Genomic DNA, 15,779 nt, shown 5'->3' on the forward strand with positions numbered 1-15,779 from the left:
TTCTGCATCTTTGTAATGTGCATAAAATGTAGTGAGGGTCTAGGTTTCTTCCTCCAAAGAGAAAGAATTTTCTTGGAATCACCACTGGTCAAATATCTCACTGTTCAAGGATAATGCTGTCTATTTGTTTAAAATGTTCAATTACACTGGTTTTTTTCCAAGCACACTGAAGTTTTGACTCAGATATAGTAATTTAAAAGAATATTTCATATTTCTGAAATTAATCTAGAATAAGGAAAGTTTTGTATGTCTGTGCAGGTGCTTTGCAACTAACTGAAACGTAAGTGGGAAAGTTGTGCTGTGGGTTAAATATTTAATGTTAATGTAGCTTGCATTGCAAAGTCACACAGATTGCCCAGAGTAATCTCTAACTATGCCAAGCATGTACTTGAAAAGCTCAATGTCATGGGTTTTTTTCCTCTCTTTCGGTATAATATTTGTAAAGGGCAAGTATTAGCATTTTAAACAGTCAGCTAATTTGGCTTCCTGCACAGAAGAATAACTGGGACAATGAGTGATGGCTAAGAGTTCTGATTATTACACCATTCCTTGTGCTCATTAATTTTCCTATACAGAATGGCTGACATTGCAGCTGGCAATTTTTAAGAAAAAGAGTAACCTGAGACAAATGTTATATGCTACATTCTCCAGACTTTCTCACATAGTCCTCTCTTTGAGAGGTTTAGAGTCTTTTGTTAGATAGGTGCATTGCAAATATGAAGGTAAGTTCTGACAGGCAAAGGGATATGAGACAATTAAAACCAAACATTGCCCATAGGAAATATGCCAGCTCTCCTCGTCTTCAATACCATTACATCTCTTCACCTGAACAGGTCAAGACAGAGATGTGTTTAGAGGATGAGCTTATAAGTAATATATCTGAAGCTGTGTAATACGTGGTGGTTAAATCAGTACCTGGCACTGTTCCTCCCCCATGTATAGTTGAAAGCCATTGTAAGATGCTTTTCGCTAATCTGTTTGGTCTTGGTGAAACAGTTCCTGATCATTTTTGCAAAAATGGAATACTCGAGACAGTTGAATGAGGATGCTGTTTTGCCTGAGATGGTTCAGGCCGTGCTTAGTGTAACTGTAGGCTATTTGTAAGCCAAGTGTTGCTACACATAGATTCCCTGTTCTTCAAAATGGAGTTCATAATGCTGTGCTTACATATGAGCAGCACGCAGAGTAGTGGGCTCTTCAGAAAAGGTTCCATATCTGAGTGTGCTCATCAGGAAGTTGCTTAGAGTTATCCAAAAAGAAACACCTTGGCACAGTGCTGTTCCTGTTTTCTCCTCGCCTTCTGGACTGAGGGACTTGAATTGTAGCTGCAAGAGAGGTCCTGCTGTTCTCAGAGGATCTATGGCCCAAAGGATAAGACTTAGACTAGTAATGGTGTGAAAGAACTACTAGATCTGCTCTGTGACAGATGTGGAGTTAAGTAGTGTTTTGAGCATTTGCCTGGGAATGGAAGACCAGGTTCAGTGCTATGCCAGCTTGGATTCAGCTTCCCATCATGTGCCTGCCAGGAGAGTCCCCCAACCACAGAACCACAGGTTGGTTTACACAATGACCTCTTCATCTCTCCTCTTGAAGATGAGTTACCCGATAGTCAACAATTTGATGTGTGTAAGGCGTAATGGAAAACAAGGAAAAGTCACCATCCCCTGTAGTATAGAAGCAAGGTCTTTTTTTATAAGAATGGAGAGTCCTGCTTTTTGCTTCAGCAGAAGCCATTAGCTCTGTTTTTTTAATCTATCAGTAATCAATAAGCTGATTTAGCAGTGAGGATCAGAAGCTGTCACTTCCCTAACCACAGGTCTGAACATTAGCCAGCTTTCTGCCTGCTTTCCCTTTGACCCTGTAGATCTTGTTGGTGGCAGCTGTGTACATCTCAGGGTACCTGAGGCAACACTTTGCTGAGCTTCTGGTTTTTAGACAAAAGGAAATGCCTTGTTGGTCTGATTGAAATGCTTCTGCCCAGCTGCAGTACTAGAGGCAGATAACAAACTCTCAGGCCAGTCCTGATGAAAACCTGCGGAGACACTTGCAGAAGTAAGCAGTTACTGGATAAAGGCTCTTTGTTTCCCAGTTTTGGGTTTCAGTGCCACTAGTTTTGGATTCCTTGATCACATTTTGATTACTGCCATACAGTCCTTGTTTATATTTTTCTTCCATAGGAAGACATAGTGAGCACTTGAATAAATAATAAGCGTGAAACACCTGTTTAAAAAGAGCAGGTGAGCTTTGTTTAAAAACAAGAATATACTTAAACAGTGTGTACAAATGAACTCTGTATGATTTGTCTTGTTAAAGATAACTAGACAGTGAAAACAAGGGAATAATGAGAAAACCACGATTAGTGCTATAGTTCAGTGAGTGACAGAAGCATTCATCAAATAAAATCTCAGAATAAATTTATCTTTTACTCCCTTGTGGAAAAAATAGAGGAAATATTTTTGGGGGGAAGTGTTTATAGAAAGGCTAATCCACAAACAATGCCTGGTTGGAAAAATTATTTTAAAGTAGTACTTTTCCAGCTAGATAAGCTGCATTTTTCAGGAAAGAATTACATTAATGAACAAAGGAACTGAGTAGATGAATATATTTAGATAATGTAGCGTATAATCATCATTAAAATGTTAATAGAGGAAATGATTCAAGTACATTTCTATGAGAACTTAATTTCTCAATTATGGAAAAGATCTAAAAACAACAACAAAATGAAAACAGATAACACCCATTCAATTTATCAAGTTGTAAATAGGCGTGTCTTGTCACAAATGTAAGTATTAGGCTTTTCCCATTTCATGTTGTCTTCAATTAAAAGAAAAAGAAACAAGAAAAAGTAGCATTTTAATGAAGTTCTTGCATAATTTTGAGACAATTCAGGACTGAAAATAGCACCAAAGAGCTGTGTTTAGAAAATGAATTAGAGGAAAGGCAAATCAATTCATGTAGATACCAGTAGTCTAAATTACTCATGCTTAGTAGGAGTGAGGAATATGGTAAAGTGAAAATCCTGAAAGAAATCTGAAAGTACTGCTTGTCTGAAAAGTAGAACTCATTAGAATAATTCCAAGATGAAACTTGTTGTGACCTTGGCTTGCAAAGGGATCCTGTCACATGGCAGGGAACATTAGAACATAATTTCACTTTATTTTGAATACAAGTATGCCTGTGCTAAGGTTTTTGCATGACATTTCAATAAATCACCAGAATTTCCTGTTATAGTATATTCCACACAGTGGTGTTTTCTCCAGTCATGATATGACATCCTGATTTTCAGCATATTGTTTATTCTTCAATATTATTCTTCAATATTATTCAATATAATATTCTTAGAATATTATGATTATGCAGTAAAAGCTTCAGCTTATGAAAAAATATTGGTTAAAGCAAGTAAAAGCTTCTGCTTATAAAAAATACTGGTTTAGACTGAAAACACATTTTTTGTCTGCATTAAAATTAAATGATTCTATGAGAAGCTTGTACTCATAAAATTTTTCATTTTTTCCAGATTCTCGATACATTCTTCTTCCAGTAGTTTTGCATCACCTCCACATGCATTTACAAGAGCAGAAGGACCTTATAATGTGCGCACGTATCCTTAGCAACATATTTTGCCTCATCAAGAAGAACAGCTCAGTGAGTAAACACAATGTCACTTCCACAAGGTGTTGAACTTCTATCTGTGTCTCAATGACATTTAATGACATGAACTGGACTGTGATGAGAAGCATTTTAAAGAGTCCTCCGAGTAATGATTCTGCATAAACATGTCATTTTGATTTCTCCTGAGCCTTTTCTTCCATGCAAGAATATTTTAATTGAAGTGCATAGTATTCTGCCAAGCTTTGACTCTTTTTGAGTGCTGTGTTGGGTAGAAAATGTCCAGTTTCTCTTGGAGGCATTTTCAATTGTGGGCTGATTAGTCATAGAGGACACAGGGATGATACAGGTAAATAGACTGATCTCAGTATTGCAAGGGGAATAGCACTTGGTTGTTAGCTGATAAACTTTGTGGCCAGTTTCTGATGTTTGCGTTTGCAAATTGATCTGTGAAAGCTGCGTATGAGAGCTAGCTTAGATAGGTGTATTGCAAATACGAAGATGATGATAAGTTCTGACAGGCAAAGGGATATAAGACAATTAAAACTGAACACTGCCCATAGTTAGTGCAGTACATGCATATCGAGGCCAGCATACATTACACTGTAATGCATTAGTGACAACTGTTCTATGTGTTTCTTCATTTCATGCCACTGTCAGCAATTAAAGTTGATCCATCAGTGATTTGATATGGAAGTGGCTTGCCCCTTTGGCACTATAACAGCTTTTTCATTGCAGCTGCTCCTGGATTAGTGTTAGAGCTTATCACAAGATAAAGTGCTAAATGATAAAGCATAGCTGTGGGTTTGGATTGGAAGAAAGGCTTACATGTGTGGTCTTAATGTCAGGAGATCTTTCATTTGGAGTCACCAACCCAGACGTGTGCACAATGAGTGGATGTCTACATAAAATTCTCTTTAATGTTCACGATATGCAGCTACTGTTTTTAGTAATCTTGCAGACATTGAGAGTATTGACAACTTGGTGATTTTGATATGATTTTTGTGGATCAGTTCCATCAATTCATTGCTTCATTCCAAGGTAGTCAAGATAATTTTAAAGATTGAGGGAACAAGTGAATTGGCAGTCAGGCAGCTTCGAAAGTTAAGGCCATCAGCCATTCTAATAGTTTGTGCATGAGTCCTCATGTTTCAGTTCCTAAATACGTATACTGTCTGCCTTCCTAAGTAGCAGAGTTAACAGTTGCTTGGTACTAGATGGAGTAACAGAGAAGACAGCCGTGACACTAGAATCCTCTTGAGTCCAAACAGGAAACTGGAGTTTTGTTACCAACAATATGTTTTGGATGTGTAGGAAGCAAAATAAATAAATAAATAAATCACTCCTACACCTCGATGTCAGCAAAGTTGAATGATCTGTTTGTCAGCTGAGTTTTAGTTTAGTTGTGTGCATTTGATTATCAAGTGTTTCTTTCTGCAAAGAAATGTCATATTAAATCATGGATAAAATCACTCAGATTAAAATGGTGTCTTGCTGCAGTGGAGACAGAAAACATTGTGAAGCAGAGAAAATGTATTTCTATCTGAATTAAAAAGGAAAAGTAACTAAGCTTGACTTCATCAAGTGCTTTCATGTGTGTAATTAAGGTATTTGTGGTCTCTTAGTGGTGAGCACTTTGGTTCCTTTGTACTGATGTGGTGTACAAGCAGTTGTAGGCTTATATAAATGACTAATTTGTTTGTGCTACTCAGCTGATAGGAAGCAATGTAGCTGGTCTTTACTGCTGAAACAGGTCTTGAAGGTTGATCACCATCTGCTTGTTTCTGGTGATAGTTTTGAAGTGTGAAAACAGAATTCTAGTTTTTTGAATTTAAGCCTCTCTTGGCAATTTCCCCAGAAATATGGGCATTACCTATAAAAATCTCACCCCAGAATTTCTCCTATATTATTTCCTGCTTTCTCCTAAACATTAATTGAAAATAGAACTATGCTAATTTGACGAAAGCTTACATAGTCTAGGTCCATCCCATGACTGCCCTCTATACTTCAGTTCAATGTAATTAATTGAAAACTGTTAGAGAAAAAAACAATAGAATTAAACAGTATTTTAATTAGATAATAGTCCTTGTTTCTTGAATGTAACATTTGTAGTAGAACTACAATTTGTTTCTAAAATGACATCAAAGGAAAAATTACTGTGGTCATCTTTCTATTCTAAAATCTTAAATGTTTTATTTACTATTTAAGGAAAAATCTGTCCTGGAAGAAATTGATGTGATAGTAAACAGCCTGCTAGATATTCTGTTAAGGACCATACTAGAGATCACCAGCCGACCACAACCATCAGGCTCTGCTATGCGCCTCCAGTTTCAAGATGTGACTGTAAGTTTCTTATAATGAAATATCTCACAGTTGTCACTGCTTGGACTACTAGATTCGTAATAATGTTGTCTTTTCATTGCAATTCACAATGTTAAGATTTTGTTTAGGAAAAAGAAAATTGCACCATATTTATTTTCGGTGGAATCAGTAATATTTTTTTAATAAAATTTACTTCTAAATTGTGACTATAAAAAAAGAACCCAAAAGACAAATTTTTTTTTGATACTGTTTCAGGTCAGGAATTATTTCATTATGTTTCTTTTGCTGAAAAAATTAATAGTTTTCTGAAACTGCTTAAGTTTGAATCCCTGAAAACACAAGAGTATTGGTCAATAATATTTTACTTTTAAAAATGCATACATTTTTACATGGTGAAACAGCTCTAAAATGCCTGCAGCATCTGTGATGCTAACTTGGACAAATCTAAATTTATTAATTGAAAGGCATTTTGTTGTTCTCAGGGCTGAGCATTTGAGCTTCATTTCTGTCACATGAAGTAGAGCATGGAGGATGCCTTTAGAAGATTAACAAATGATATTTTGGTCAACCTGCTATAACATCTCATGAGAATTAGAAGGTTGAGATGCAGGCATTTACAGAAATCCTATGATGAGCATTGATCAAACAATATGAGGTTTTATTTTGCTTTGTTTTCAGAAAGGTTCGAAGTTTGCTCTTGAAGGGCAAATCGGTTCTAATATGGCATGAGCTATGACCCCAGTGTAAGCTGAGGGTTAAGATTTTCTGCACCATGCTGTGTGATTTACATCTCATTGTATGCTTAATTAATTAATTAATTACCCAGCTTTTTTCACTGTAACAGTTTTAGTAAATGAATATATGGTTGCTTTTCAAATGAGAATTTCCTGAGATCAAACATTTCGTAAGCATTTAATAGCTGTGGAAGAAACATGGGGTTGTTGTTTGTTTGTTTGTTTTACTTTATCCCACAGAGAACAAACCGTATGAAGTGTTTTATAGAGCTGACCAAGCTCTGTAGCAAGATAACACCATGCTTTAATCACTGTGATTCAGCAGGGCTATACATCTAAGCATTGGGTGTTTTTTTCTTTAAATTACAATTACAGTTGTATGCTTTGTGGCATATCAGGCTATCACAAGAAAATCTAAACTGAAGTAAGTTTTGCAGTATTAGATTGTTAGTGTAGCAAAGCTCTGAGCTTACTGGTTTCTTCTAAGATATCCACTTACTTGCAGATTACGTTTTCATAAAACACCGTGACAGCCTAATTCGTTCACACCACCAAAAAATTAGTCTCTGGAAGTGTTTTCAAGTTGCAAAATTTCCTTTTTATGCATCAGAAAAGCCATGTTATTGTCACCACAGGCTCTCAAAGAATACTTAATGTGGAAGTGACTCAGAGCACAGCATAAGGCAATTATATACATTTATGTAGAAACATCATGCAGTATGAGCTTATGGCAACACACAGAGCCAGATTCTTGGAACTATTTGTAGAGCAAGTATGATAAAGTACTCAATATGAGTACAGCAGTAGAGTCTGTTCCAGTATGTTACCATTATTTCAATCTGCATGTATCACAAATTACTCTTTGTGAGATGTATCATGGCAGCACACTGGATAAAATTCCATCATACTTTTCCATCAGATATAGTCTTCCTCATCAAAGTAGTCCCAAACTCATTTCACTGTGATCTGAAGCCCATATGTTGATGGTTTTCTGCACAAAGCAGCATCATAAAAAAGCAGCATAAAATCAGGCAGCATCAGGCCGTACACTTCCATGACTGCACCATTTCTTTCATCTCAAGTAGTTCTGGTACCTTGGTACCATTTCACTCTGCAGTGAGGAATCTTGTTAGATGATAACCTGCAAAATGGATGTGCTGCTTTAAACTGAGTGCAAGGAAGACATGGCTTTTGGGTGTGAGTGTTATGGACGTTGCACTAAAAACCAGTGAATTTAATGTAATGGTGAAAGTGAAACTTCTTCTTTAGGATGTCAGTGATTTAGACCTTTGGATTTCCTTAAGAAAAATGCATTTGCATGTAAAGAGCTATCAGAAATCAATCAAATTAAAATTAATCTTTATTGATTTCAGATCTTGGAAGTTCAGTTTCTCAGAACCTAAATGAATTGCAATTGAATTAATGAGTTTTCTTTTTGACAAATATTGGGGTTTATGATGAAAAAAATGCTTTGAAATGTTCACAGCTGACTCCATTTTTTTTTCCTAAAGGAAAACAAGAACATTCTTCCCAGAATTGTTGCAAAATTATTTTTGTTTATATTTGTTTCAAAACTGGGTTGACTAAGAGGTTGTGATTTTAGCAATCTAAATAAGCTGTTTAAAAACAGATAACAGGGAAACAAATCGGAAATCAAAATTTTACTTGTTTAGCCCTTCTGGAACTCTTTCAAATATTTTGCTAAGCAAGTAACTTGCATTTAGTGAAAAATCATTCTTTATATGGGAAGGAAGTTTATAATTAAACTCATGTATTTTCACAAAATGTGGAGCCTAATTGTAGATTAATTTCCTTGCATTTGTTAATTATTTTAAGTGCTTATAATATGACAGCTCAGGCACAGAAGTCACCATCATATTTCTATTTTTGTCTTATCTGAATAGGGGGAATTTGTCTCCTGTTTGTTGTCACTCTTGCGACAGATGACTGATAGACATTACCAACAGCTTCTCGATAGCTTCAACACAAAGGAAGATCTGAGGGTAAGTAACAGAATTGTTTTTTCACCTCTTCAGGTCTCTTTTTATTTCTCTTTAATTTATCTCCCTTTAAGAGATACTCCAGTGCTTTGATGAAACACTTCAGTATTTAAATGCAATCTGTTTTTCAGATTAGCTAACTTCTTCATGGGCTTTCTTGTGTACTCAGGTCCAGTCTTACAGTGGTGTGAGGATTCTGTTGCTTCTGCAATGACAGGAGATAAGGACAGGGATGGAGGGGGGACTATATAATTGCTTTAAAGCTGTAACCTCAACCTCCAAGCCTGTTTTAAGGACGGTAGCAATTTAAGATTACACAGTTCTGCTTGATTCTTCTTGTCAGGCAATTGGGCTTTTTGTCTGGTTTATTATACTATGTTTGTTTATTCATTCTTTGAATTATATATGGCAATGGCAAACATGCAGTTTGAGAAATGCATATTTAACTACCTCAGTTTTTCTTAGCTGTGCAGTGAGCGTGTTGGAAGGAGGACCTGTCAGACTTGTAACGTCTGTCTGGCCTGTTTGATCATGAAAGAGAGTAGCTGCAGAGCGTTTCAGGGCAGCTTTGACCAATTTCATTGATGCAGTTACTGGGTTCATGGTGATACAGCATTTTTAATTCTGTTTTGGAGGAGGGGGGTGGATTTTTATTTTTTTAGTAAGTTAAGTTTCCTGCATAAAGACATCAACAAGACTTCCACTCTGCTAGACCCTGCAAAACTTGCCGGGTACCAGATTTGATCCATACAAGAAATCTTGAGCAATCACTTCTGTCCATATTCAGCCAGTGAACCTAGATGGGAGAGTAATTAGTTGCACTAGTATCACACTAGCTTTCTACTGTGATGGTATATTTTTAGATGTTACCCTTAAATTACCATCTGATAAACTGAAATACTGCCCTGAAAAGGGGAGTCTAATCATAGTGCAGTTTCAGATTTCCTTAAAATTCCTGATAGTTGTTTAAAGCTGTTTTGAAGAGAGCTTACCGTTCGTGAGTGCCTTTTCTTTGGAGTGAGATGGTTATATTGAGCTTGAAGGATAGGAAACAGTGCTAAGAAGTTGTCATGATTGAAGAGTGCTACGTCAAGTTACATAGGGTGGATGACTTTTATACTAGTATTACAGCATCTGTTTTCACATGGCATAGTTGCTGTCCTTAGGCATTTTTTTAGTATATTTGTGGAGCCTAGGCATTTTCTTTCTGAAAACATTTTCCCTTTTGTTTGAGTTCTGAGCAAGTCTATATTCCTAGATTCCTAGATTTTTATATTTCCTAGCAGTTTCAAGCTTTATTTCCATTTGATGTATCTATGAAACAGTGTTGAATTTATTTCAACTTTCTTGATGCTAGAACATGAAAACTCTGTAGAATTAGTGCTTGAATGGTGTTTGATTTGACACATTTATATTTCTCCCACGCACATATCCTACTATTATACAGAGACATATGGAAAGCAGCTGTAGCCAGTGTCACCAGCTATCAAAACAGAGGTCTTAAGAACTCAAGTCCAGAATTTGTTTCCATTCAGATCTCCTCAAATCAGCACCAGTGATTCAGTGGCAGGAGGTCAGTCATTATTAATGCAGCATTGCTTCTCTTCTGAGTCTTAAATAATATATTGGAAATATCAAATATCATACAAATGTGTAACTGAGAGCAAGAGGAAAGGATAAGAGCTAGTATGTGAGCTGACGCTGCTGTTAATCATGAGGTGATTGCGTATGACTTAGGCTATCTGAATTATCTCGCAACTTACCTCTCTATTTTTCTGATTGTTTGCTAAGTGTGGCACTTTGTTGGTATTTTATACTGCTTTAAGATGTGCTGCTTAGGAAGTGACATCAGTATGACTAAATGAAGATTCAGGAGGTCAAAAGCACCCGTGATAAAACTTTTTCATCTCAGAGGCTTTTAGAGGCTGAGCTAGTAGCCATAGTTGATCTTGTGGCTAGTATGTACCTTTGGGATTTAAGTTTCAGTGGTAACTACCATCAACTTGCTGTATTTTTGAATCCTCTTTTTGCCCCCTGGTCAGTGATGTCAAAGTGGACTGCGTCTTCTCTAAGCCACATACAAGTTACAAATCTGATAGAGTCTTTGCAAGGGATTTACCAGTCTGTAATCCAGGCTTCTGAATTGCTGTCTGCTGTGCTTTTTTTGCTTTGACTACCTCTGTTTATGATTAACCATCTCTGTGAACAATTAGGCACTGATATTCCAAGGTCTTTTTAATTTCTTCCAGGCTTATTCTCAAGGTTACTGTCAAATGCATACATGAATGCATGTTTGCACAGCATTTCTTACATGGTTAAAAAAATACCCTTCCCCAAACCTCTTCTCCAAACAAAAAATCCTTCATGCAAGCACTTGTAAAAAGGGAATGGAGGCTGCTGTTCTTCTATCCAAATATATTTGAAGTTCTTAATTTAAAAAAAAAAAAAAAAAAGCCTATACCAAAATTATTAAAGGCTGTTTCCAGCTTGTTAATCACAGTATAACGAAATGGAGACTTTGAAGAATGACATGTACACATTTTCGTACAACATGCATCTGAGTGATGCTTTAAACAAGTGGTTGTTTATGGAAATATTTCCTTTATTTTGTAAATATAGTTAGTTTAAGTAATTGACATGGTGACTGTTTTTATTTTAGTCACTTCTTTAAGAGAGTCAGTTTTTCTCCACACAAAGCAGAAGATAGAAGAAGCATTTTATGTTTAAAAACATGGAAGTGAAGAAATGACAGAAAATTCATGGCTGAGTGGTAGCAGCAGAGACAATAAATACTTCACTCACTTTTTGAAACATTGAATTTAATGAGGCAGTAATTTTAAATGGTTCTTTTTATCTTTCAATATTATTTTAAAGATGTCTCCTTTTGCTTACCACAAAATACCATCATCTTCTAGTAAATATATTTTGCAGCAATCTATAGAACAGAGGCGCCTTTGCAGGCAGATATTTGCTACCATAAAAAAGCTTGGATATAATTTATGACAAAAGGTAATGGTGGAAGTTATAAATAGGAGAAGTGGGGATGTGACTGAGAGAAACAGTATATGTTAGCACAGTGCAGCTTTGAGCACAGCAAGGTGGTTTTTGTTGATATGTGTCAGTTTTTTAAGTAATAGCTTAAACCATAAAGATAGATACCTGCCAGAAGGCCTAGTTTTTATCCATTGGCAGTGTACCCTACATAATGTGGAGAAATAGATATATAGGAGAGATCTGATGAAGAAAAAGCTAATAATTCATAGGTATAAATATAAACCTTACTAGGTTTCTGATCCCTCTCATCCAGCCAAAGGAGCCTGGCGGGTGCCAAACTCTATCACCAAGTGCTATTTATTCCACTGTTCTCTAATGACCCCTTGGACATAGGCTATGCAATGTCTGTAAGGCATGGGGAATGTCTCTGGTGGAGAAGCTCAAGTCTGGCCACCACCCTTCCCCTGCTATGTAGGGTCATCTGTGCATGGGACTTCAGAAAGGATGAGTGCTGGGGCAGAGGGGTATCAGTGAAACAAATATTTGAGTGGCTTCTTATGTAGATTGACAAAGCAGTGAAGGAAAGATCTGGAAAAGAAGCTGGCTACAGGATAGATGAGTCATCTGGGCAGAAACAGCCCAATGGCAAACCATCTTCTTTCTTATGGGCGCCTTGGTACTCTGCAAAAAAGCTCTAGGGTGCTCTAGAAAGACTTGATACCACTACTTGGATGATCAAACAATGAGCTTCAAAGTGGAATACTGACAAAACTAGAATGAGGCACAGGCACACTGAGATCCAGTGAAAAGTCTGACCTGCTTTACAGAGGATTTTACATGCATACAGAAAAACGTGAAGGAAATTGCAAGGCAGTTTTTGGTTAAATGAAGCCTTTCAGAAGGTCAAGTTTTTCTCTTAATCACAGTTTGATAATTTCATCAAGCAAATATTGCTGCCAAAGGAAACCGAACTGTGATACTGTGATATTAAGTGATGTAAGATAATACTAGAGTCTATGTACACTAGGTAGGAATATTAAGAGATGGTATTTAGACTACGTAAAAGGACAAAATTACTCCCTTGCTGTCTCCTAAGATAGAAGGCATATGAGGCATTCATTATATCTGTACTCAACCAACCAAATGTTAGTTCACATATACTGCGGGCAAAAATGTTTTTTAAATGTTAAAATCTGTTACTAAATCATTATGATGTGTTCATCAGAGCAGATACAACTATGAAAGACAATAGGTTAGTGAAAAAGAAACGTTTCAAAATACAGTTACAAAATTGATCTTCCATGAATGGTGCTTCATGGTAATGTTTTGTGATGTTTGGATAATGAAACAAAAATGAGTGATTGCATCATACAAAATGCCAGGCACTAGAATGATAACGAAAACATTTTATGGAGTTGCTACTTGGAGGTGGGTCCCTTGAGAGCAAATACTGATGTTGAATGTCAATGAGCAGTACTGACACATGAAGGATGCCATTACATTAATGTCAAAGTATCAGACTAGTCAACTGGCATTCTACCCTTTGATTATTTTAATGCTTCTAATAGAATCCTAGGGAAATGTATCATCAAATATAGAGAAACTAAATAAAGTAAATAAAAGTTAGCTACAGATTAATTCTGTTAATAGAAGCTTAACAGTTATATCTTGAAAATCTTACAATTGACTAGTGTTTCCAAAGTTTTTTACTAGTTACCTGCTTCAGTTATATTTCACCTTTGAATTATACTGTGTTTTGTTTGGTTTTAATATGTACTGTAACAGAGATCTGCAGTCTTACTCGGGCTTTCAAATTCACATTTTATACCTGATATTGCTTGTTACTAAAATGACGTAATTTTCTATTTTAGTTTTCTGTTAAAATTAGAAATAATTAGCCTGGTGTTAATGATTCAAAATGATTCAGTGCCTACATTTGCTTTGGTTTGAAGTTTGCGTGGTACTCTGGTTTTAGCCAAGATACCTAAAGAAATAAGTAATGTATGATTTTTCTTTCTGACATTGTTTTCTTACTGACTTTTGAAGCAGCTGAATGCTTCAAATTTCAGCAGGCTGAATGCCTGAATTTCAGCAGGCTTTGGCAGTGGCCCATGGGTCTCAAAGGAACTAAGTTTAAACCTCAGGCAGCCCTTGGCCTTTAAATCCTCAGATCGTTGCTTGGGTTCCCAACAGCAGCCATCTGGGCTCTTCAGTTCAGCAGCCAGTCAGTTCCCTAACAGCATCAACATGTATTGTGTCTGGATAACAGGCAGGACAAAAATGGGATATGGGAGAATTTGAGACATTATTGTGAGGCGACCTGCAGCAGCATTCAGGGCATTGCCATATTGCTGGGAGTATGGCACAGAGCTGCAGCACAGGGAAGAGAGATAACCCCTAGAGGAAAGAAGAGAAGGCAGAAGTGTTAAAATTTAAGTACAAGGTGCAACGCTGTAGGAAAGCAGTCCAGCAAACATGTGTTGCCTGTAGAGCTACTTGTTTATCTGTAAAGCTGGTCATCTGCAATGAGTATCATTTATACTCTTTAATACAGATAATTTTTGGCATCTTGCTTAGAAAACAGGTTGTCTCTTTTATGTAATCTTCTCTGGTGGGTGGGTGCAGGGATCTCAGCTGCCTTTCCCAGCGCCTGCATTCGTCCCCCTTTACAGTGATTCTCTAATGAAAGACATCTGTTGTGCAATGCCAGTCATCTACACATTGATAAATGCAGTTGAGAATATGTTTTGGTGTTTGAAATTATTTGGTATCCTTTGTTTGTATCTTCATCACATCAGTGTTACAGGCTAACTCTCTACAAGTGTTGTGGTCAGAACCAATAGAAAACATTTCAAGGTCAGGTACCACACTGCTTCTGCTGGGCATGTTATGTCACTCGCCTCATGTTCTTCATGATGTCAAAAGCTCCGTTTCTTTACTAAAAAAATACTGGCTGTTCTATATGCAATGAGGATGGGCCATTAGAAGTATTACCTTTGTTGGTAATTTTATTTGTGTAAAGAAAATCTGAAAAATTATGCATGGAGAGTAATAGTTTGGTTGTTTATTAGCGAGTTGAATGAAATAGGACATGATAACGCTAAAAAGCTCTAAAGCAGTGATTTCTGCATTCAAAATAGCCCACATGTGTTCACTATTTTTACAGATTCAGCAAATGAGGCAGAATGGTTAAGTGACCTCCGTACACCCAGCCAGCTGCAATAACAGTCCAGGGGCCTGGGCATCACTTTTGAATTCTCTGGGCTTTGCAAATCCAATGATAAAATTGTCCTTATGCTCCCTCTCTTTTCCAGCAAATAATGTCACTTCCAGAATAAATTTTGAAAGTGATGAAAACCTGGCATGATTAAGGAGATACTCAAACCCTGTAGTATTTGCAAAGTGCTTTTTTGATTTGCAAATTGTTCTCAGGATCACATTTGTGGAAGTGTATGGGTGGAAACCAAATGCATCTTTGACATTTCTCTTATGTGTTGCTGTCAATCAAATGGCTAATTAAATTATTTTCCTCCATTTAATAAAAAAAAAATTAAATCACTGTTTGAAGCTTTCTTGTGGATCAAAAAATAATCAGAGGTTTATGTTGAAAATAAATGTAATTCTGCTATTTCTATAAGGATTTTTTGTCTATGATTAAAATATTCTTAAAGCTCACTGCTCTTTTTAAAGCAGCAAAGACATATGACTTCTTCTTTTCCTTCCAAGGATTTCCTGCTGCAGATTTTCACTGTATTTCGGATACTAATACGACCAGAGATGTTTCCAAAAGACTGGACAGTGATGCGTTTGGTTGCAAACAAGTAAGGCTTTTTTTAATGTTAATAAAAAATATAAGTAGTATGTGAATATCATGGTCTAAATAAAGTTATATGATGTATGTAATAAAAAATTAAAATAACTTTTATAATGCTGACTGCAGTTTCTCATTTTTGAATTTAAGATTTAAAATCTCTGGACTTACTTTACATGGCAGATTCATAATATAATCTGTACCCCTTTCTATTCTGAATTTCAGTAAGCACATATAACTGGGAACTCAGAAACGCTTTTACAGAATGAAGATGCTATGCATCAACAGCTTTGTTTTCCAAGTAGCAAA

The 15,779-nt window shown here is 36.4% G+C and overlaps 1 protein-coding gene across 2 annotated transcripts in view; it reads left to right on the forward strand.

The window, feature by feature from the left end:
• Positions 1–15,779, forward strand: part of DOCK4 (dedicator of cytokinesis 4) — a 249,616-nt gene that overhangs the window by 176,255 nt on the left and 57,582 nt on the right. For both annotated transcript variants that reach the window (XM_061373099.1, XM_061373098.1), the window contains 4 exons: positions 3,518–3,645; positions 5,818–5,952; positions 8,570–8,668; positions 15,386–15,480. In XM_061373099.1, the coding sequence (XP_061229083.1) occupies positions 3,518–3,645; positions 5,818–5,952; positions 8,570–8,668; positions 15,386–15,480 (457 nt within the window). The remainder of the gene's footprint in view (positions 1–3,517; positions 3,646–5,817; positions 5,953–8,569; positions 8,669–15,385; positions 15,481–15,779) is intronic.

Source organism: Neopsephotus bourkii, unplaced genomic scaffold (assembly GCF_033783945.1).
Source record: "Neopsephotus bourkii isolate Nb327-2 ecotype Australia unplaced genomic scaffold, CSIRO-AGI_Nbou_v1 NB_1624, whole genome shotgun sequence".
Taxonomy (NCBI): Eukaryota; Metazoa; Chordata; class Aves; order Psittaciformes; family Psittacidae; genus Neopsephotus; species Neopsephotus bourkii.